At 42.9% G+C, this 22995-nt stretch overlaps 3 protein-coding genes and 1 long non-coding RNA gene across 5 annotated transcripts; 2 read left to right on the forward strand and 2 right to left on the reverse strand.

The window, feature by feature from the left end:
* Positions 1-145: 145 nt before the first annotated feature.
* LOC135649641 (fibrillin protein 5 homolog) lies at positions 146-3279 on the forward strand. Its single transcript, XM_065168217.1, has 7 exons — positions 146-535; positions 621-739; positions 1502-1624; positions 2559-2657; positions 2760-2804; positions 2898-2971; positions 3043-3279. The coding sequence occupies exons 1-7, from the start codon at positions 157-159 to the stop codon at positions 3125-3127; spliced, it is 924 nt and encodes a 307-aa protein (XP_065024289.1). The 5' UTR covers positions 146-156; the 3' UTR covers positions 3128-3279.
* A 1192-nt stretch (positions 3280-4471) lies between these two features.
* LOC135648318 (SWI/SNF complex subunit SWI3A homolog) lies at positions 4472-10187 on the reverse strand. 2 transcript variants are annotated; one of them, XM_065165874.1, is made up of 7 exons: positions 9946-10187; positions 9318-9832; positions 6372-6872; positions 6106-6266; positions 5973-6028; positions 5399-5550; positions 4472-4756 (listed from the first exon to the last, which is right to left on the reverse strand). In XM_065165874.1, the coding sequence occupies exons 1-7, from the start codon at positions 10010-10012 to the stop codon at positions 4565-4567; spliced, it is 1644 nt and encodes a 547-aa protein (XP_065021946.1). In that variant the 5' UTR covers positions 10013-10187; the 3' UTR covers positions 4472-4564. The 2 variants fall into 2 exon arrangements, with proteins under 2 accessions (XP_065021946.1, XP_065021947.1); XM_065165875.1 differs by having other exon boundaries at positions 5973-6019; positions 9946-10184.
* Positions 10188-12745: 2558 nt separating this feature from the next.
* Positions 12746-14548, forward strand: LOC135649950 (uncharacterized). Its single transcript, XR_010501436.1, has 2 exons — positions 12746-13205; positions 13310-14548. It is a non-coding gene; the product is annotated as an uncharacterized LOC135649950 (long non-coding RNA).
* A 49-nt stretch (positions 14549-14597) lies between these two features.
* LOC103998064 (ABC transporter G family member 42) lies at positions 14598-22270 on the reverse strand. Its single transcript, XM_009419440.3, has 22 exons — positions 21741-22270; positions 20984-21193; positions 20822-20906; positions 20590-20749; positions 20291-20421; positions 19734-19824; positions 19335-19636; positions 18969-19250; positions 18563-18879; positions 18323-18483; positions 18125-18234; positions 17781-17931; positions 17545-17700; positions 17305-17474; positions 16891-17223; positions 16522-16812; positions 16350-16433; positions 16131-16264; positions 15810-16037; positions 15558-15729; positions 15215-15469; positions 14598-15129 (listed from the first exon to the last, which is right to left on the reverse strand). The coding sequence occupies exons 1-22, from the start codon at positions 22145-22147 to the stop codon at positions 14857-14859; spliced, it is 4503 nt and encodes a 1500-aa protein (XP_009417715.2). The 5' UTR covers positions 22148-22270; the 3' UTR covers positions 14598-14856.
* Positions 22271-22995: the final 725 nt, after the last annotated feature.

Consider the following 22995-nt stretch of genomic DNA (forward strand, 5'->3'; position numbering starts at 1 on the left):
GTACTGGGAGAATCTGTGGTCGGTGGAGCAGTGTAACATAGCTCTCGATCAAGGAGCTCAATCTCTCTGGGGGTAAAAAAAAGCTCGATATCTAAATTCCAGCATTATCCTCTTTATTTGAATCATGGCCACTCATTGCTGCTGCTCCATAAGACCATGGCAGGCGAGGCGTATTCATCTCTCTCTCTCTCTCTCTCTGTCTCTCTCACGAAGTCTTCTCCTTTTGCAGGCCCAACACCACATGTCACCTGCTGCCATTTCCGACCCCAAATGGCTGCGCTCATCCTCCGGCCGCTTCCTCGGGCTTGGAGCAACTTCGAAGCGTTTCCCCGCAACCGACTCGCGAAGGGTACTCAAAACAGACGGCATTCATCTCGAAAGCTATCCGCATCGGCCCTGGTTGCGTCGGCATCGACGACAGGGGCTGCCGGAATGGCGGATGGCACAAATCGCAATGGGAGAGATGGGCCATCATCTACAGCAGAGTTTGGAACCATTGATGACATTAAAGCCGCTCTTTACCAGGCATTGACCGGTAAGTAACACGCTCTTATCGAGCTACATATGGTGACTGCGAGGAAGATGATGATGATCGCTGATATATCACATTATACATCAAGGCATTGACAGAGGGATCTTTGGAGCCACATCTTCGAAGAAATCAGAGATTGCTGGGTTTGTGGAACTGCTGGAGTCCCGAAACCCCACGCCATATCCTACCGACCATCTACGAGATAAGGTTGGTAAAATGACGAATCAAATTTTAGAATCCAATGAATCAAATTATAATTCATGGTATAAATTATAGATTTTTTTTTTTTGAACTTATTAATCGATGTTGATAGTATATTACTAGCTTATGTTTTGCAAATCAATGGGCATGCATATTTTGTCAATTATGAATTTAAATTAATCAAATTATGCTTTTACTTTGGACCTTAGGTATCATGCTGATAGTATATTATTAATTTATGTTTGTTATTTTATATTTATTTTACAAAGTGAAAGTGGCTGACATCTTCACCTATCGCACATAAGCTATATTTTCTTCGTAACCTTTCTTAGTTGTTCATACCATGATTCGTATTATCGGTCCATGCTGATGTATCGACCAACTATCGATACGGTATATATTGAGTTGTACTGAGCATACCGACATATAATATACTAATGTGCATTGATGTACTGCCCGTATCGAGCGATATGCTTCGGTACGTTAAACCCCGATTCATATAGCAAAAACAAACAGGATCAACAATTCCTCGTGCGAAACGATTGTTATCCTCGAGAGAGATATAGAGAGAGGATTCCAAATAAACAAAGTTTTGATCATTGAGAAACAATAATTAATTGACATCACCATTCATATTGAAATAAAAGAAAGAAACTTCAGCCAACTAAAATCCGGAGAGGAATATGCAATCTTAGTTTACTGATGAATTATTCGATGTGTTTTACCTTTAAAATATTTGCAAATACTGACCATGTGGGAAAAAGAAAGGTGGATGGATGCTGGAAGCTTGTTTACAGCACAATTTCAATATTAGGTTCCACAAGAACAAAGCTTGGTTTGCGTGGCTTCATCAGCCTTGGGGACTTCTTCCAAATAATCAATGTTGCAAAGGTAAAGCAATTTCCATTACTTTGCAGTGAAAACATGTTTTAATAAATCGGGATTATTTATTTTTTGTCGGGTCTGGCTGATTGTTATTTGACAAGAACCATAAGCCTACACATAATCAAGCTTATATAGTGTGTGTGATTAGCACCAAGATTATGTCTTTAACACTTCAAACATTTATTTGAACACCAATGGTCAAGAGTTCAAAGCCTCATCCCATGAATTCTATTAATGTACCTTTGAAATCTCAGCCAACAAGTTTTACACAAAATGTTGATCTCATGGTAATGTATTAGAGTTGCCAAAGATTCAACTGACAATTTTAATACACCTAAAACATTGATTTAGTTGTGGCATTACCAGATTTACTTACTCATGGTTGAGGATTCTAAGCCTTAGCAAATAGATCCTTTAAATTGTCAATTGGTTTAGCCAATAAGTTATTATCAATAATTTTATGATCAATTCCCCTCTTCACACCCTTTAGAAAAAAGAAAAAGATTATTTACCATTTTAGTCAATCTAAATAGATTATAAGGTAAAGTTAAAGAAAGTTTAACTTGAACTTTGAGATATTTGTTCTCTGAGTTTTATCTCACCTACATCTAAGGAACAATGATAGTAGTTATAACTTTCCAGGTTTTCTTCTCACTCTATTTCTTCTTGGGTTCATTAATCACAAGTACCAAATCTTATCAATGCAACTCCATGTTGGTTAAGTGAAATGAGGTTCTTAGCATCTTCACAATTGATTTCATACAGTATAAAGCAAAAGAAGAAAAGGTGAAGTATGGAACATGTTGCAGCATGTAGGATATCTGATCTTCTTTTATGTCTATTGTTGTAAAGAAAATATTCTTTGGTCGATATGTTAAATCATGCTCAATTATTTTCAAGAAAAAAGAATGGAGTTTTAAATCTGCATTATCTTCAAAAGGAGAAGGCAACAAATGTGATTAAGTTCAACTTGAGGGGACTACAACTACTATCAGGGCAGCTGACGATCGAGGCTTCCTATAGGATTGCATCCAAAACTGTAAGAGTTCTTGCTACCCTCTGGAGCTATACACGAGTCAATCTTTTTTGAACATCAAATTACTTTGTCAAACTCATCGACATATCCGATCTTCTATTGCAGAGAGTAGACATCAAACTTGACAGATCAAACATCACTCCGGATCAGGTAAAGAGTGTAGTGTGTGTATGTTAATTTTAAGGCTTTCTCTCAGGTAATAAATTTTTTTTTTCTCTGAGTTAATTCACTGGAATTGGGCAGTTGATGAAGATCTTCGAGAAGAATTTGGACCTCCTCCTTGCCATTTTCAATCCACAAGGTTGGCTTGAAATAACGTATCCTTTATATATATATTCTTCCAAAAGAATTAAATCTGATGAAAAAGTTGAACCTTAGCATTTCTTAGATATGTGGATGAGTCAATGCGGATAGGAAGGGATGATAAAGGCAACATTTTTGTCTTGGAAAGAAATGATGATATAGAATTGTAATGTGAGCACGTTAATCCTTATCTGTTCTACATCTATAATGCTGTTTTGTTCTACATCAAGAATCGGAAGAGATGTCTCCCATTGAGAAATCTTTTTGGAATAAAGAGTTAAGTTAAAACTAATAGTGTTTTAATATTAGGAATCTTTTCTTATTTGAGTTTCTCGTTATGTTTCAATACTAGATCGACCTATTGTCACAATATGATGTGATACTAGATCGACCTTGATACTAATTGTACATGTAGTTTCATTGAGCTTGAATTATTAGTACAAAATACTTATAACAATCTGAATATATTATTCTGTTAGCTTAAGCCAATCTTAATCTTAGTTCACTTTGATGTTGAATTAAATTAAAAAAAATTATGATTAATCTTTAAGATTATCAAACTCATCATGTTGAGGTTTTATTAGATAAATTTTTTTTAATAAACGTATAAATATAAATTTGGTGATTATATATCAATCCACTGATCAAAGATTAAAGATTCGAAATATTATTTGATATATTTTTGAAATATTAATTAGTCTAGTTAGTAAAAATTTTGATAATTTTAGTGTAAGATTCTAAGTTCAAATATAGTGTTACAGGAAGCCCATCCTTCCATCTCTTATCAAAGACGAATAAATTTGGTCAAAAGACTTCAAAGTATCTGATAGTTTGATATTATAACATCAAATTGATTCCACAAGCTTTCCTTTATGATTGGCTGGCTTGTCCTGATCATGGCTAATTTATGTGTTTGTAATCCTACCTGGGCAATATTGATTCTTCTGCTTTCCTCTCTCTCTCTCTCTCTCTCTCTCTCTCTCTCTCTCGCTATATATATATATATATATATATATATATATATATATATATATATATATATATATATATATATATATATATATATATATATATATATATATATATATATATATATATATATATATATAATTTATTGAAATCTTACCCTTTCTGTCAAAATTATAATTAAAAAAATAATGCAATATTGGACAAGTCTATTGCTTAAGAAGCAAATCATTTGGAGAAATTTTGAGACCAAGACATCCTTAAAAAATCTATCTATCACAAATCCTGAATTCCTCCTACATGATGGGAGTTCATCAGCCAACGAGAAGAAGATATGTCTGTTTTTAGGATGAAATGGGCTTCGTGACTTGTTAGACTACCATAACAGAAGCGTTGTTTGTATGCCTCACACGAGGCAATTTTTTTTGTCGAGGCGACTCCCGTTGCATGTCCAACTTTTGATTGCAACTTTTCTATCAGTAACACAGTGCATTTTTCTTTCGAAAACAAATAAAATGAATTCAACATATCCTGCCACACAGAAAAGCTAGAAGAAGAGGAACACTTTCATCACACTAGCATCACTGGTTTATCCACAACATATAAATTACCTATCAAGTGTAAGGCATAGGACGATGATATTACATGGTGGTGAAAGGTTTGGGCAATTCATCATCGCTCCATCTTGGGATCCCTGCCTGAAACGCCTGCTGGAGCACCGTCACCCACTCCTCAAGAGTAGATTCCTTCACCTTTTGCAATAGTGTGTACTCATGCTCCATCATGGACTCCATCTCTTCAAAATGTTTGATCTTGCATTGTATCTTTCTCAGCTGTCAAACAACAATCAATACACATAAGAACTGTTTATGCATGAACTGCTTATGTATACTATAAAAAATGCTAAATTAATAAATTAAAAAAAGCAATCAAAGAACAAATAAATAGTAAATTTTATCACATCAAAATCTATCATGACATTGAGATAAAATAAAAAAAAATACATATACATTAACATGAATTCACTTTTTCGAAATGAATTAAGAATCATTTTGACTGATCATTAACCGAACTTATTAAAGACAGTTTTTTCAATGCCAATTAATAACTTTAATAAATCTTATAAATAATAGGAAAACTCTTACTAAAACATCAATGTCATTTCAATATTCATTGCTTTTCCTTTCCACAGAAGATGTTTGGTCGTAGAAAAGGAACGTCACAAAACCCAAATATTTTTTATGCACTTTTCATCTTCAAAATATAATTTAGGCTGTGACTAAATGATAAGATCTGCATATGCCTTTTGCACTGGTAGTGGCTACATCTGACCAATTAACTAACAATTACCGAACCTAAGCAAATTCACAAAATATTCACACTCCAGGAGAAAAGAATAAAAAAGAAAGAAGACCTATGCTCCAAAGTAACAAGTTTTTTTTATTGCAAATTTAAAATAAGGTAGAGGAGAAGACCTGCACTTCAATAATGGATGCCATCAGAAGTTCTATTTCCCTCTCTTCTTGATCAGCTAGTAGCTTGGCACGAGCAGCAACTGCCCCCAGTGCAGTTGCAATGGCAGCCCTTACTTGAAATGCTGTAGCACTTAAGCTCTTCTCTGAGACAACTGATATATCAAAAGGAGATCGATGGATTACGATATAGCTCTAGATACAGTGAAAACAATCCGAAGAAATCATTACAGAGCAACTGAGCTGCCTTCCCTTCTGCATTGTAGTAATATATCTACATTATGTATGATGTGGCCAATATACTAATCTATATCACCGATAGAAATAAATTGCGCCTGGCATTATATAAATAAAGCTACTTTCTCAAACACAATATTCCATTGGCTTGTTCATTAATTTATATCTTCATATCAAGCAGAGAGTGCAAGACACTTCATCCCAGAATAAAGGTCGGCAGTTTAAAACAGCAAAAGGAATACAAAGATCAGTGCAGAACTATGATTTCATAAAGCATCTAACTAGTGAACTAGCCGATAAGTACAGATTTCATGCCAGGTCAATAATATAGATAGCATACCTGTCTGTTTATGCAACTCCATATCCCGATCTTCAATCTTCAATCCACTGAAATGACTATAACATAATATGCAGAGAATGGGCAATTTTTCTCTCTTTTAGATATAGCTAAACAAAAAAGGGGGAAAACCAACCTGTTATGATCATTGTTAGTATAAAGTAAATCATTTTCCCCATACTTATTGATCGAAAAGTGCTTCCTTGCAGATATATTTTCGCTGCACAGTGCCACAATAGCTGCATCTGCTGCTGCAGTAGCAATCTGTGCGCCAGCAACAGTAGAAAAGCCAGCTACCTACCAAAGAAGATATTAGTTGTTCTGTAATATGCACATGAATAAAGTTCCCATCAAGGGTTTTGCAAATTACACCGATAAAATCAATGTAAAGCCAACTTATACCTGCTTTATTAGTGAATCTGCAATATGTACAAAGGACGGCAAGCATCTTCTCTTTAGAGGACGTTCTGCAATAGGTTCTTCCACAAGATCTTTCTCATCAGTTTGGATGTGCAAATCTGTTTTGATGAGCTCTTGTGGTGGCTCATTTATTAAGGATTGCTTTTTGACATCAGTCGCTTGAGTTATCAAGTTACTATTAGCACATGTACCATTAATTGAGCCCAGAATATGCTCACCAAAAGGCAGTTGTATAAGCCTTGCAATACAATCAAGCTTACTCTTGGTTCGTACATGCTGAGCAATAAGAGCCCAGTCATCTCCATGCTTTAGGACAGCTTCTAGAAGGAGTAGTGTCTCTGCATCTGTCCATGCACTAATTACATTGTTAGCGCTACCTTCTGCCTTAGCATCATCATCCACCTGATGATTTGAGTCCTCTGTTGTTCTACCATCAGCCTGACTATTATTTTTAGAACATTTTGAACATACCATCACTCCATCCTGAAAAATTATGATAGGAGACAATGTGGAGTTTACCATATATCAAGACATAACAATCTTTCTAGTATCATGATATATATGGAAGGCGTAAAAAAAGCCAAAATATTGATATAATTTAGTTCTGATTAAACCATAAAAACCTTTCAAGCAGCCCCATAATTCCTAACACTGAAAACCCTCAAATACATAAACTGTAGATGGCTTGTTAAGTTGCATCATCACATCAGCTCATGTTGAAATAACATGTCCAGCATATGCAGCAGATAATAAGGCCATCAATTCTTGTTCTTTTGTCGTCCATAAATGCAAACAGACTGAACACTGGCATCAAGGGGCCCATGTAGCAATCCAAGCAGTTTATTAGCCCAAAAGCTTGTCTGAATTGGATCTGATCATATGGCTTGAAATGCTTAAACTACATTACTAATGGTAAGCCATCAAGACTTACATAAATGTCTTTTTGTTTCCAGTTCTATAAATGTATGATTATTTGCTGGGTTTTTAATTTCCAATGATACCGTCTATACCGGACGATACGTACCAGTCCACCAGTAGACCGGTACACGGACCGCTCGCTACTAAGCGGTACCATCGATTGGGGCTGTTTTCGTCCCATTACCATGTGAAATCGATTGGTGATAATTGATTTCGACTGTCGCCGCCCGCTACGGGACGGCATTACTCGAGGGAGAAGGAAGAAGAGGGAGAAGAAAAGGAAGAACCTAGAGATCCAACGCCACTCTCCCTCGACGATCCCAATCCGTCACAGCCCTCCCTCACCACACTGCAGATGAGATGTCGCCTCCTCCTCGTCTGAGGCGACGAGACCTCGACATCGTCGATGACTTCTCCTCATCCGCACCAAGAGAAGAAGCCTCGGCAGGGAGAAGAAAACGAGGTTTCTTCTCCCCACATAGGGAGAAGAAAACGAGGTTTCTTCTCCCCACATAGGGAGAAGAAACAAAGCGATGTCGCCCTTTTTTTATTTTTTAACTTATTATTATTATTATTATTATTATTATTATTATTATTATTATTATTATTATTATTATTATTATTATTATTATTATATATATATATATATATATATATATATATATCGAGCGGTACGCCAGAGCGTACGGCTCAATATACTCATACCGCACCGTACCGAGCTAAACTCGATATTCCGGTACAGTATGAAATTACGAACCTTGATTATTTAGGTATAAAAAAATCTCACCCCAAGTCTTGACATCCTCACTAAGCTCCACATATAGGTAGAATCTTCCCCTAAGGTTCTATATAAGATTGATCCTAGATGACTTCCACTAAAGCACACATTATAACCTTCACGGTCCTACTCCATTTTACCAAAGATAACTGGTCCAAAATGCTAAAGTCGATGTTATTAGTAGGAAACCATTAAAGTGTCATGTACATGTCCATTTTTCTTATTCTCACTCTTAAGAATATATATATATATATATATATATATATATATATATATATATATATATATATATATATATATATATATGTATGTATGTATGTATGTATGTATGTATGTATGTATATATATATATATATGTATGTATGTATATATATATATATATGTATGTATGTATATATATATATATGTATGTATGTATATATATATATATATATATATATGTATATGTATATATATATATATGTATATATATATATATATGTATATATATGTATATATATATATATATATGTATATATATGTATATATATATATATATGTCATAAAATGGTTGTAGAAGCAAAGGATAACAAAACAATGTCTTAAGTCATCTGCGTCAAGGACCTTCCAAACTTCTTGGAAGTGTTTGGCTAACAAACCAAACTTTGATTTTCTTTTATTGACCTAGTTCTAAGTCTTAGCATTCACATAATTTGATGCTGCTGCACTGTTAAAAAATAATGCAATGAAAAGCTCCAATTAATTGCATTCCCATAGGGACATATAACTTGTCATTCTTAAACAAAGGGAAAAAGTTACATTTGTACTAGCAAGTTAACATGGAAAAAGAATTTCCAACAGGTCAGACTATGACACCCATGACCTCTAACATAGTTTGGTCAGAATGACATGCATACCCATTATCCTTTCTTCCTGTGATCTCACAAATCCATGAATCTTTTCCCCAATGAAACTAATGAATGTTCTTGAGCTATTTCTGGTATCGAAGTAACATATCTCCTAATTGTATATTGAAAATTCAACAGGCTACCAACTCTGATTCAGACACCTAAACTTGGTCAAATGGTAACCACAATACTGTGAGAGTTCTAAGCAAAAATTGTAGTTGAATTCCTTGAGCAACAAAGTTTGAATAGATAATATATGCATACCTTTTATTAACATTCAACACAAAATTAAAAAAAAACATGGCAATTCTAGATCGGACGCAAGAAAGGAAAGTTTAAAGATACCTGTAACGACTCATATCCTCCAGCAGCGGACTGATCCCCACATATTCCACACACCAGTCCCCTCTTTGGCAACCAATCTCCAAATACATCTGAGTACGACGTCAATGGGGGCAACTTGAATCCATTCTCTCCACCCACAGACGACGCCATTCCCACCAGCTTCCTCTGCGGTATGCATGCTGGCACCACCTGCACATCCGCCGGCGGCCCTTCCTCCACCACAACCTTCGGCCCAGCATCCTCCACTGATGTCTTCGGCACCTTCACCCCAAAATTGATCAATCCCCACTTCTCCAGGAACAAGAACACCTTGTGGAGATACCCGACATCGCCGATCATAGACTTTCGGATCTCGGTGAAGGTAATGCACTTGGTGGGGTCCTCCCGGTACTTGCTGATGATGAAATCGCGGTACTCCTTGTAGACTCTAGGGTTCCTTGAGGTAGAGGAGCCGTCGAAGAACTCCGGCAGACACCGCCGCTCCGTGTCGTCGATGTCATCCCACCGGAACCAACCTGATCAAAGACCAAAGAAAGAGCGATGAAAGGCCGAGAGACAAAACCCTAACCCTAGCCCCAAAGAAAAAAGGAACGCCGATCGACGAAGGAGAGGGGAATGGTTACGGTACTCGCAGAGGAGGGGATGGAGTAGAGCTCGCGGTCGGCGAGGTCGCTGCCTTCGGAGCTCGGCGGCATTCCTTATGGTTCGCGCGCGGGAAGGGAAGGGGAGGCCGAGGCAGACGGCGATGGGGATAGATAAGGTGGATCGGACGGTCGAGGAGCGATTCGAACGAGGGAGAGAGACAACGAAAAAGAGGCGATGGAGAAGGCGGCTCGGAAAGAAATCGTCTCGTCTCGAAGGGGTTTTTATTTGGTGGGAATTCACTGGAAAATGACTCATATGACGGTTTGGACCGCCGCCCCATTCTCTTCTCTCGGTATAGCGTCCGACAAAACCGCCCTCGCTTGTCGGGTTTATTTTGTGGACTAATTACAATTTTTATTTTTATTTTTTTAATTTTTTAATTTTTATATTTAAAAAAATATATTAAAATTTTATATTTATAAAAATAAAATATTTAATCTTATTTCTTATCACGTCATTAATTCTGCTAAAAGAAATACCGTGATAAATCGAAGTTAAACAAAATCATTACTGGTAAATCTTAGAGCTGACAACACGAGTAGAAACGAGGTTAAATATTTCACTTTCATAATTATAAATATTTTAATTTAATTTTTAAGAATATAAGGATAAAATACTAATAATTATATATGATAATATATAATTAATCCTTATTTTGATCCTTCCTTCCATTAAACCAAACCATCTATTTGACGTATCAAACTTAATCCTAGATTAGATCGATTCAAATTAATTAATTAAATTATATAAACGTAATTATAAAAAAAAATATATACTTGATTATAATATAAAAATATAAAAAATAAGATGGTTGATCTATCATATTCATTATTTGTATCATGAATTATAGGATCATTTGTTTTAGATTGATTATTATATCATCTTTATTATATATTGGATAGTAGTAAATGATTTCTTATTTAACTCTTCCTAATTTCGATGCTTCAGTTGAGGCTGAATTTTGAGATATCATATATGTATGTGTTAACTGCATCTTTACCCGTTTTGCTCGATGTCATGATAATTAGAGATGTCCACAAATTGCTGGGTGTTTGCTATTCATGTACTGTAGCTACAAATCTCTTCAAGATGCTATTGTCTTGATCGTTTGACTGTCTTAAGGGTGCAATCAACTTATGATCTATGCAAAGACATAATCGACTTAGAGTTATGCCTACCTCGATGATACAATTGACTCGAAGAAATATTCGACTTAGAGATAAAGTTATCTCGACGGCATGCTTACTTTTATGGTGTGACAAGCTTGAATATATGATCAACTTGGTTGATGTGAAGATACATACAGTCAACTTGGAGACATGATTAATTTGATGATGTATGATTCACATGATGATACGATGATCATGAAAAGCACATAAAAGCACATTCAGGCTATAAACATAGGCTTTTATGCTTATTAGTACCATAACAAATAATTCAGGCTATAAAACAAAGTGATACTACCTTTATTAAATAAAAGACTTGACGAGGATAGTAATTATGATAAGATTCGGCTGACGTCAAATGACCCCTCACGCAACAGCACCTGATCAATGCAGATTGGAACGCCGACCGAGATGCATTAACATCCTGCCAAAGCTCAATTCTTCACGCCACGCCAACACAAAGTCAGACGCTACCAGCCTACCCCCTGCAAGCGGGCAGCTCAGGAAGCAGTAAGCTTCCCTATAAATACCCTCTCGTTCATCAGAGAGAGAGAGGGGAGGAGAAACAGACACACGAAAACACTTCTTCATCTGAAACCCCCTCCACATCTACTAACTTGATCGTCAGAGGGGTCGGGCCGAGCGCCTCGGCCCGACCTTTGTGCAGGTGCAAAGCCGAAGGACCCCTCCGGACGCGCAGGCGAGGAGTTTCTGCCCAGAGGAGACGGCTACACCGTCCCGATCGGACACCGCACTCGATCGCCTCAGCGGGCTCGAGGAACGCCCCAGGGAGGTCCCCGTCGTCCGGACCCGAACCGAGCCGCGTCGGCCCCGAGGCCACGGCTCAAAGTTGTTTCCAAGTATGGCAAAAGCAGGGAAAAGGGATAAGATTATAATTATAATATGGCAAAAGCAGGGAAAAGGGATAAGATTAGAAACTTATAGATATGAATGTTTGTCCAAGTATAGAGTTTATCCATGGCTTTTTCTTCCTCAACTCAATTATTTTAGTCCAAGTATGCCACGGCTCTTATCCAACACATTGCGGCGGCACTCGAGCTCAAAGTAGTATGATTGACAGCAGCTGCAACACACCAACTCCATTATTCCATGCAACTTTGAGGAGGTAGTCGTCACACCAAAGTCCTTTTCCTGCATAATGCAACTATGTTCTTCTCATTATCTTCTTCAACCAGTCGTGTAATCATAAGACCGGTTGAATTTATTTGATTAAATCAGAAAGTGTGTCTGCCGTAAAGAAAATTCAAGTTTTTCTACTTCAATTTCTACTACAAATTGATCCAAAAAGCATCGGACGTCGACGTCCGAACTGTGTTGTGGGTGGATGACGATCGATGATCGTTCCACTTTATTTCCTCTGTCCTTTCTTCGATCGAGATCTACTCATCCACCGATCGATACAGCTAGAGATGAGCACTAATGGCGATTCCATCATCCAGCGAAGCAACATCGGATCTTTACAGGGATGGAGATCCGTCCTAAAACACACTAGGAATCGATTCACCGAGAGCAGAACTCGATATGATTCACTGAGAACAAGCCAAGCTTTTGAAGGCACCTATTGAAAGAAAGCCAGGCGTTCTCCAACCTCCTCCTTTTTCTCTCCGTACCGATCTTTTTGGGTCGAGATTACTCGTTGGTTAATGGCAGCAAGTGATCTCAAGTCAAAAGCCCACCTATTTGAGTGCTTAGGTACCGCCGATTGTTATGACCAGAAGAGGCCATATATACATACACCCACTCGATGGTTTGTCACCACCCGTCATGACATGGCTGCCATCCTCGTCCAGCTACTGGTGTCAGCCCTTCTTCTTCTCCTTCTCGTGACCAATGGAGCGTCCTCGGCGAGGCCACACCCTCCCCCGGCTTCCGCCGGCGAAGCTCCGAAGGCTCCAAGGATCAGCTCAACATTAGCGGAGAAGGAGTCGGAGGCGGGTGCCAGCAGGAAGCGCGTGCCGCCTTCTGGGCCGAGCAACAAGGGACACGGCTCGCCGGAATCCTCCACGCGCCATCTGCTGCACCTGCACGCCGACCACGGTTGTGCCGGAAGACAGCGGTAGAAATGCCCGAGACGGAAACCATCCGCCAACACTTTCCGATTAATCTCCTCCAATTCTAAACATTTTCTGCTGATCAGTTTTTTGACGGGATGTTTTGCAGTTCCATTTACGCGTCTGGTTATGCACAGCCAATGCAAATCTCATCGTTGCTTTCGCCCCTTCTCTTCGTCCGTGCGGAAAGTGTCATCTCCAAAGTTGATCGATCGCTCACGGAGATGACAGGAACGACTCGATCCGATCGAAACCTGATATGGATTTGGTCAACGGTCAACTCGACGCGCCGAAAATGTTCGTCTACTGTCTGGGTGGAACTCCTCGGAGACCTACAAAAAAAGATAGGTGTCGTATTTTAAGATTGTCATTCTAATACAAGTTGGTGGAGATCCGAGGTAAAGAGTTGGGGGAGAGAGAGAGAGAAATGCTTTTGCATAGGGGATTAGCCCTCTAATCGATCTCTCATTAAAACAAATTAGCCGTAATTTTTTTTATCGTGATTTAAATAAATACTATTGAAATAGTTTTTATATGTGTTATATTAACTTTAATCTTTTTATTATAATTCTTAAAAATTATATTTATAAATATCTTATAAATTATGATTATTAAAAATCATAAGAAAAAATAGACGTATAATATTTTGCTCACGCTTCATTTTGGCTTCTAACCTGCGCTTCACGGCTCTTTATTTTCTTTCTCTCGACTTCTGTTTTAGGGTTAGAAACCGTCGGCGGAAGCTTTCCTCTCCGCTGCCGTCGGCGGATTCCCGCCCCCCTCCCCCCTGCTTCCACGGGCGAAAGCTTCCTCTCCGCTGCCGTTGGTGGATTCCTGGCCCCTCCCTCCCCACCCCACTGCTTCCTCTGCTTCCACGGGTGAAAACTTCCTCTCCGCTGCTGTTGGTGGATTCCTGGCCCCTCCCCTCCCCCCCTGCTTCAACTGCTTCCGCCGGCGGAAGCTTCCTCTCCGCTGCCGTCGGCGGATTCCAGCCTCCCTCTCCCTGCTTCTTCCGTCGGCGAAAGTTTCCTCTCCGCTGCCGTCAGCGGATTCCCGTCCTCTCCCCCCTGTTGCCGTCAATAGATTCCCGCCCCCTCCGCCCTGCTTACTCTGCTTCCATCGGCGGAAGCTTCCTCTCCGCTGCCGTGTGGTGTCTTTTGTTGTTTCTCTCGCCTTGCGACTCCTTCCTTCTTCCAGTAGAAGAAGGATCAAGAACTTTTAATGTCCTATTCCGCCATTGTTAGGGAGACCGAGAAATCTCAGCTCGAACAATGAGGGTTCATCAGGATTTGTCTCTTCATTCATTATATAAACTTGTCTGGCCGATCGAGGAGTGATTAGGGATTGACTTTTCATCTTTGCTTTGGAGTGTTGTCTCAAATTTACTTTAGAACAAGTGATCTGAAGTCATACTTTCGCTCATTAAATCAATACAACTTGCTTCATACAATCATCACTATATTTACAACTAAATCAATCGTCCTCCCAGTCGAATATTAGAACACGTATGAATAGCGCAAGGAAACCTTAACCTACAAAATCCGAGAAGCCGCTTTGGACCTCTCTCTCTCTCTCTCTCTCTCTCTCTCTCTCTCTCTCTCTCTCTCTCTCTGTGCTGAAGCGATGGGGACTCATCATCACCACCCCTCTCTCCGCCTACCTCTGCTGGAAGTTGAGCTTCTTGATGCAGTAAGCAAACATGAAAGCAAAGAAGAGAGCAAAGCCGACCAGCACGATGGCAACCACAGGCATGAAGTCAGTGTGGTATCCAAAATGGTCCTTCACGTAGTCCTTGGTCCTTATTGGGGTTTCCGAGCCAGGCACACTGATGAAGCTCTCTAAATCCCCGTACTGTGTTACTATGAGACCGTACACCGTCCATTGCAATGGGCAAATCCAGTAGTACCACACCCACCATTTGGGAATCCTCTGCAATCCATCACAGAACCTTGGGTTACTGATAGGAACTCCACACGACAAAAGTAAATGGCAAGATCGAACAGGAGAAACTTACTGGTCTGGGGATGAAGAAGCCTGAGAAGAGGTTAAAGACGGAGTAGAAGGTGGAGGCAAAGATCGCAGCAACTTGATGGTTCGGTGACAGTGACACGGTCATCATGCCATAGTAAGTGAAGTAAAGGAAGGAGAAGAGGGAGATGAAGTAGAACCAAAAGAATTTTGCCGCTGTCCACTGGAAGCTCATCATGGAGTAGACGATGAGCGAGTAGTACGCTGCCTGAATCACCACGTACGGGATTTCCACGAGCACCTGCAGCGATTCAACGCCATTGGATCCAAGCATTCGATGATAATAACACCGTCGCATTAACGCTTGAATCAGCAACGCTCCCCCTTACCTGAGCCATGGCATACGGTAAAGCGGAGTACATTCCAGCAGCCCTTTCTCGGTAGAACACCGTCCTCTCGATCGCTACCAGTGGTTGCACCGTCGAGCAGTTGTTGACGCCGACGAACAAGACCGCCGCATACATCGCCCCGATGACGATCCTAAGATTGTTTGCACTTCCACTGCAGCACAGAGGAAAACCACCGGTGAATCTCTGTGCATCCCAAGAGATGAGAGAACAGCATGTCCTGCGTCTACATACCTCTTATGGCCAATTCTCCAAAATATGGAGCCTAGCAACAGAGCAGTGACCAAGGTGAAGAAAAATCTGACCAGGTTGTAATCAGGGCTCCTCCAGTAGGTCCACCATTGCTTCCAGAGGCAGGCCTTGAACTGCCCCCAAGAAGACTCGGAGAACTGCGTGGGGAAGTAGAGATCATTTGTTCCTGATGCCGGATTACTGAGCTCACCAACCAATGCTTTGTTGCGCCTGGTAGCCATAGTTTCGTTGCAAGCAAAACAAAGCTTATCAGTAATCAGTTCGTATCTGCATGGCCACTGATCTCTCAGTTTCACTACTTACTGGTAGAGAGCTGATGATTTGTAGTACTCGGCGAAGTCCATCTGTAGACGTACTTCAGCTGCAACCGAACTGACTTCCAGCATCCATGTCGCAGGATTGTACTTGTCCTTGATCTTTGGAACTCCAGGAATCGCCTGAAACATGGAAAGCAAGAGCTGTCGTTTCTCGTTCTCACCATGCCGTAATCAACAATGCAGCTAATGATGACTTCAAATTTACCTCGAAGTATTCGATTATCTTGTGAGAGTTTCTTCCCAATGGTCCAGAGTAGATCACTTGGCCGCCTCTTTTCATGAGCAGCAGCTGTTGCATGATCAGAAACATAAGCATTAAGCAAGCATGCATGCATTATTGTATGATCTCACGGAGAAGCGTTTCGAGATGGACAGACCTCATCGAAGGCCTCGAATATGTCGATGCTTGGCTGGTGGATCGTACAAACAACAGTTCTTCCGGTATCGACTGTGTTCCTCACGGTTCTCATGACGATGGCGGCTGCTCTTGCATCGAGGCCTGAGGTTGGTTCGTCCATGAAGATGATCGAGGGATTAGCAACGAGTTCCACGGCAATCGTCAGTCTCTTCCTTTGTTCCGTGGACAGCCCTGTGATGCCCGGCAGTCCCACTATGGCGTCTCTCAGGTTGTCGAGCTCCACCAGCTCCATCACCTCATCGACAAATTTCTGAGATCACAGGGATTACCTTTAGTACATCACATATATCACTTCCCCTGCACGAATGCCAAGACCAATTGGACTCACCAGCTTTTCTCCGTCGCTGACTTCCTTGGGGAGACGGAGGAAAGCAGAGTATATCAAGGACTCCCGGACGGTGACCTGAGGTGAGTGGATATCGTTCTGCTCACAATACCCGGAAATCCTTGCGAAAGTCTCTTGGTTCTTGGGATAGCCGGAGATGCGGATATCTCCCTCGACGTAGCCACCGGTCTTTCTGCCAGCCAAAACATCCATGAGGGTGGTTTTCCCAGCCCCACTCACGCCCATGAGGGCTGTGAGGACGCCCGGCCGGAACGCCCCTGTTACGTTCCTTAGGAGCTGCAGCCTATCTTCTGTGACTCCTTGATCTTTCATTTCCTGGTGAGCAAATCGGTGCATCCATCGTTACTGATTCATGCTACTTGATTCAAAGCTCGAAAAATGACTGAGAGAGCTCACCGCAGGCATGTCCACATAGTAACTGACTTCATCAAAGGACATGGCCAGAGGCGTGAACGGAAGAACCATTCCTCTTTTGGGAGCAACGCCGGTGGCGGCCTCATCGATGGACATGTCACGGTTGAGCCTGTTCGTCCCGCTGGGGCTCATCCGCAGCACCATCATTTCTCCTGCGAGAATGAGCTCAAGTTAGAACACAGCAACAAAGGCGATCGTTGGTGTTCTGATTCCGCCACGTACTGGCATTGTTTCCGTCCCTCTTCGACAGTTCCCGAGGTAAAGAATCGTTCTCGGAGCCCGCCCTCCTGATTCTCGGCGACTCTCTTGTCTCGTCTCGGTTTTCCTCCATCTCTGCTGCTGTTTCTTCAGATATAACAGCTTGCGGTTTTCCGATAGCTGCGTCGAAGAACAATCTGAGCTCAACCGAGAAGAACGGGAAGGTGAAATGTACGGAGAGAGACAGGTTGAGGCCTTACGATTCAGATACATGAGGAAGAAGGTGAAAAGCAAATTGAAGAGGATGCTGAATCCCAGAAGCGCACCGGCACCAATCCAATACCATCTAGCCTCCGGAAAGACATTAGCGTTTTCGAGGATTGCCCTTCCTAATGGTCGATCATCTGATGACTGTCACCGAACGCACAAATCTCTCCATCAAAACAGTATAAGACTTATAGGAGCTGCACGAGTGATAGGTTATCGTTTGTCGCGTCGAATTATCCGCATTAGATGAGCTCGTATGGTTTTATGTTTGTGCCGACGACGACAAAGGATGGCTTATCAAAAAGATATCACGTTTCATGGGTAACGAGGAACTTACCGGTTTGTTCATCCACCTCGGAGCCAAAAACTCGTTCACCGCTAAAGCATTGTATCCGTAGGTAAGTGGCGAAATCCAGAAGCCCCATATCCACCATTTCGGAATCACATCTGTCGGCGAAGAAAGAGAAGGTTCGGTGAGCAGTGAAGATCTTGTCAGTAAGATGGACTTGCACTGTTTTGTGTCCTGAATGAGTACCTTTGGGTAGAATGAAGCCTCCAAGAACAAAGATGATGAGCACGGACAGAGCCCCACCGGTGTTGGAGATGATCATGGACCTACAAAGACCCGCGACAGTTCTGAACAGCCCTGCCGCCATCTGCTGGATCAGGAACACCAGCACCAGCTGCTTGAAGAACCTGTGACGCAGAGAACAGTGAGCGCCACGGCTCAGAAAAGCATATCAGCAAGTCTTTTGGAGCTGAGCTCGAAGTTTACCTGCTGGCCTCCGGAGCATAGCCTATGGTGTAGTAGGTCATGACAGTCCAAACCACGGTTTCCAGGATCGATATGGGAATCCGGAGGAGAAAGTTGGGCAAGGTGAATATCCATGCCGGATAGAAGAGCAGGTCCCTGTGCTTGTAGAACACCGGGAGCCGCGAGATGGCGATGGACAGCTCCGCGAAACCATTGAAGACGTTGACGATCAACCCGAAGAGGAGCGCTCCAATGTAGATGACGCCGTCGTCCTCGTTCCTCGTGTGCATGCGAGTCCTCAGAAACACGGTTGACGCTATGAGCGCCACCATGACAATCTTCACGCGGATCGAACCGGAAGACGATGTCAATCGTGGGACATCGAGATGATGAGCAACGAGCAAAGACGACGGGTTTGTGGCGTTACCTGAACGGTCTTGAAGATGTAGACGAAGGAGTTGCGCTTGATGAGGAGCCATTCCTTGGCAAACGAGGCCTTGAGGAGCTCGGAGGTGGAAACAGACTTCTTGGAGAAGACCAAGGCGGCCTTGTGGCTCTGCGACTTGTCGAAGGGGACGGAGAGCTCGTTCTCCAGACGAAGACCGACGTGGAATCGCTTGAAGCACTGCGCGAACTCGGAGACGGAGATGTAGCGGTACGGCCTTTCCTTGTCCGCCCAGTACTGCTCCTGGTCCTTCCTCGACGTGACCTGCGACCAAGATCGAGATCATCGAGGGTCGAGCGCGCACGCTTCTGGTCGGGGAGAAGTGCAGCCGGTGCTCTGTTCACTTACCTCCTGCAAGAAGTCGGCGGTGCCTTTGCGCTCGGGGCAGCGGAAGCCGCAGGCCTCGAAGAACTCGAGGACAAACTCGCGGGGGCCCTGGTACACGATCTGGCCCTCGGAGAGGAGGATGATGTCGTCGAAGAGCTCGAAGGTCTCGGGCGCCGGCTGAAGGAGGGACATGAGGATGGTGGCCTCACCCAGGTGGACGATCTGCTGCAGGCATTTCACGATCTGGAAGGTGGTGGAGCTGTCGAGGCCGGTCGATATTTCGTCCATGAACAGCACTTTGGTCGGCCCGACGATCATCTCACCTGCATCGCGCCATGCCCCATGCAAGTCTTTGAGTTCCGCATTCAAGGAAGGAAACTGTTCGAGCACTGTTCCAAGATTAATTTGCAAGGTAAGAACCTGTGGTGACGCGCTTCCTTTGACCTCCGGAGATCCCTCTCTGCATCTCATCGCCCACAATTGTATCGGCGCAAATGTCCAGCCCAAGTATCTGCAGCATTTAACGACAGTCAACGCCATGCTTAGCCTCTTCTTTATCCTCTGTGACTCCACCACAAAACTCTTGTAGCTCAAATATGAAACTATACTGGAACGAATAATAATAATAATAATAATAATAATAATGATTGAAAAAGATATTTTTTAATAAAAAAAGTCCCAAATTAATTACTCTCATATTGAAATATGAAAGAAAATTATCTTATATAATTTCTTCTTTTTCTATTATTCAAAAAAATCTATTAAATATTCACACCATGGGATCCACTTTCCGTGGACCCCACCCGCCGGATCGAAATCGTTGACTAAGCCAAACACAGACGACCACCGCTCTTGCCCACAGTAGCACCGCATCTAGAAGCATTTTCCTTCGATTCCCGAGGCGTCCAGCTCAAGAATCCACCCACCCAAATTGACGCCCCTTGAAAGCGTTCACAAAAGGAGTGAGAAGAACGTACCCTGAGCGTGTAGTCCGTTTGCAGACTGCTCTTCACTCCTTCGATTGCCGTGGCCTTCATGAACAGATCCACTTCAGCTTCTGGCAGAATTCCTCCTTCCTTCTCCCTCCTCGCCAGCTCCGTCAGAAGATCTGACAACATGCCATTTCATCATTCGGTTCCAGTACAAGCTACTCTGTGGACTCGGCGGAAACCTTATCCACAATGACGACGGCGGCAGCACGAATCACAACCTCAAATTCTACACTACTAGCTTTTCAACGTTTGTAGGCGAGAAAGGGACGGGGTTGAATCAGTACCGTATCGAGATCCTACGCCTTGACACCTCGCAGAGAAGTCGAATGTTTCTTTGACTGTCATCTCGCCCACATGAACATCATTCTGGCTAATGTAAGCTGCAGTTTTCTGAGGCACGAACTCCTCCAACCTGTATCCATTGTATGATATCTCTCCTCTGGTCTGCAAGTCGAGGATTTGCGTTATTTCAGGTTGCTCGAACTAAACCCAGGAAGAAAGAGGTCGGGCACCAACCTTCAAAGTTGGGTCTAGTTTTCCAGCTAAAGCTAACAAAAGGGTGGTCTTCCCAGATGACGGAGGGCCTAATAGAAGTGTCATCCTGAAATATCACCATTGTTAGCTAGCCATTTTAGTGGAGTCGATTCATATGTCTGCAACTTGTTGGAGTGTGTTCACCTCGAGGGTTGTATGATTCCCGAGATATCTTTGAGGATGGTGAGAGAGGTTCTCTTGGTGAGGTTGATTCCCAAGAGGCCGACGGCCGACTCGGCGATGTCCCTGGCCGTGTTCGCCAGCGACGGCAGAGCCCTGTTCCCCACATGGCATTTGGCTTCCACGTTCAGATGCTCGAACCTCACCTCCACCGTTGGTAATTGGATGCCAACCCTGCATCACAAACATGGAATCAGTCAAAGAGAAGCTGCATCATTTCGATGGTGATATGTAGCTAAACAAGTCTCAAATTGTCGGAGAACTTGTGCGATCACCATCATGACAGCCGCCCATTGCTTTCAAGTCCATAAGCATTAGATTATGGAGAGAGAAGCATTTGTACTGTAGTGATTGGAAATCAACCAATTGCTAAGAAACTTCCTGCGAACTATTGTTTATCTTCTGGATGACCGATGCACTTGTAATTTAAGGTGTTGAATAAGTTAAATTAGGGAAAAGGACACGATAATAGCTTAGAAGATGGCATCTCCAACTTCTAACCTCTCTGTCTCTCTCATGGCCTCTAGATTCCTTACGGCAGCTTAGTATGCTTTGGGTGATCCATTTATGGAGTAATCCTTGTCATAAAGAAGGGAAAGGAAAAAGAAATTATTGGCAGGTACTGTTTGTCACGGTTAATGGCTTGCTTGGTGGGTTGTAACGTGCAACACCAGAGGAGGAGGAGGAGGAGGAGGAGGAGGAGGAGGGAGAACTGACTGACTTGTCGATTCGGTTGCGGAGCTTCTTGAGGAAGCGCTCGTTGTCCTCCTCGGCGACCTTGAAGACGCGCTCGATGAACTCCTGGCGCTCGTTGACGCCCAGCTTGCGCACGTCCACCTCCTTGTGCTGGTACTGCCGCCGCCCCTGCTCCCCTTCCGCCACCACCGACCGGAGGATCCCGGTGCGCAGGCGGCTGTAGGTGGGGAGCTTCTCCAGCGCGGCCCACCGCAGCGCCTCCTCGTCGTCGTCCACCCCGCTCCGGCTACCCCACGACCTCCCCCGCGTGCTCGACCGCGCGAACACGTCCTCCATCCCCCAGTTCCCCATGCCCATCCCCCTGCTGATGCTCCGGCTCAGGCTCCTGCTCGCCCGCCGCCCGGAGTCCCACGCCCTCTCCATGCCCTCCATCTCTTTACCTCTCCTCTCCCTTCCGTGTCCCACACCTCCGTCGCGTACTATGTACAGTAGAGGAGCGTACAGAAGAAGCTAAGGAGGAGGCCAGCAAGAAAGGATTGGGAGGAGGAGTTGGGGCGTGGTAGTGGGAAAGCCCTTTTCTATATACGCACACACACGAGGCGACGAGGCCGACACTATTGACCAACGAAGCAGCGCGGTTGGTATGGAGCTCATCGTTTCTTACAAGCTTCGACCGCTTACTTGGTCGCAGTCAATCGGCAGCGATTTTAGGTACAATTCACCGATTCACCGATACTTTAATGTAACTTCGCCCAATTAGCTAGCGAACCCACCGGCCCGACCCGGTTCTATTCTTGTATTGACTCGACCCGGTCGGGTCGGCTCGTTGTTAATTTGATTTAAACATCAAGCTTTGGCAACTCTATCCGTACACGTGGATCACTGGATTGTCGTTCTAGTGCGCCGTGGTCGTCGTCGTTGTCGCTGCCAGAGCTTAAAAGCGGAAGCGAAGCCAACCGTTGGCTTCCTGGTCACATACCATCATCACACGCCACTTTCCCTGGTGCTGCACTCTTCGTTCACCTGGTCGTGGTGACTTCGAGCCTCGTTGTTCCGGGGAGATGGAGAACGTTGCGTCCTTTCTTTCCCGCAATGATACGACACTCGAACAGGGACGATGATTTGAAATCGAACGTCCGGTCTGGTTAAACCGGTTTGATCGAGATGGATAATTTAAAGGGCGTGATATTTGGTGCATCGTTACTTTTTGTGCGTCATGAATAACATAATATGTAGAGTCTTAAATTAATTGCCTAGAATTCAATGCACAAACGTGCATG

This window comes from Musa acuminata, chromosome BXJ3-9, assembly GCF_036884655.1.
Source record: "Musa acuminata AAA Group cultivar baxijiao chromosome BXJ3-9, Cavendish_Baxijiao_AAA, whole genome shotgun sequence".
Lineage (NCBI taxonomy): Eukaryota > Viridiplantae > Streptophyta > Magnoliopsida > Zingiberales > Musaceae > Musa > Musa acuminata.

Coding starts and splice junctions, on each gene's coding strand:
- LOC135649641 (XM_065168217.1), top strand. CDS start 157: ATGGCAGGCGAGGCGTATTCATCTCTCTCTCTCTCTCTCTCTGTCTCT. Junction 536..620: donor TCTTTACCAGGCATTGACCG/GTAAGTAACACG, acceptor TTATACATCAAG/GCATTGACAGAGGGATCTTT. Junction 2,658..2,759: donor ATAGGATTGCATCCAAAACT/GTAAGAGTTCTT, acceptor CTTCTATTGCAG/AGAGTAGACATCAAACTTGA.
- LOC135648318 (XM_065165874.1), bottom strand. CDS start 10,012: ATGCCGCCGAGCTCCGAAGGCAGCGACCTCGCCGACCGCGAGCTCTAC. Junction 6,873..9,317: donor GAGGATATGAGTCGTTACAG/GTATCTTTAAAC, acceptor ATAATTTTTCAG/GATGGAGTGATGGTATGTTC. Junction 5,551..5,972: donor GGAGTTGCATAAACAGACAG/GTATGCTATCTA, acceptor TTGATATATCAG/TTGTCTCAGAGAAGAGCTTA.
- LOC103998064 (XM_009419440.3), bottom strand. CDS start 22,147: ATGGAGGGCATGGAGAGGGCGTGGGACTCCGGGCGGCGGGCGAGCAGG. Junction 19,251..19,334: donor CCGCCGACTTCTTGCAGGAG/GTAAGTGAACAG, acceptor TCTTGGTCGCAG/GTCACGTCGAGGAAGGACCA. Junction 15,470..15,557: donor TACCGTATGCCATGGCTCAG/GTAAGGGGGAGC, acceptor GAATCGCTGCAG/GTGCTCGTGGAAATCCCGTA.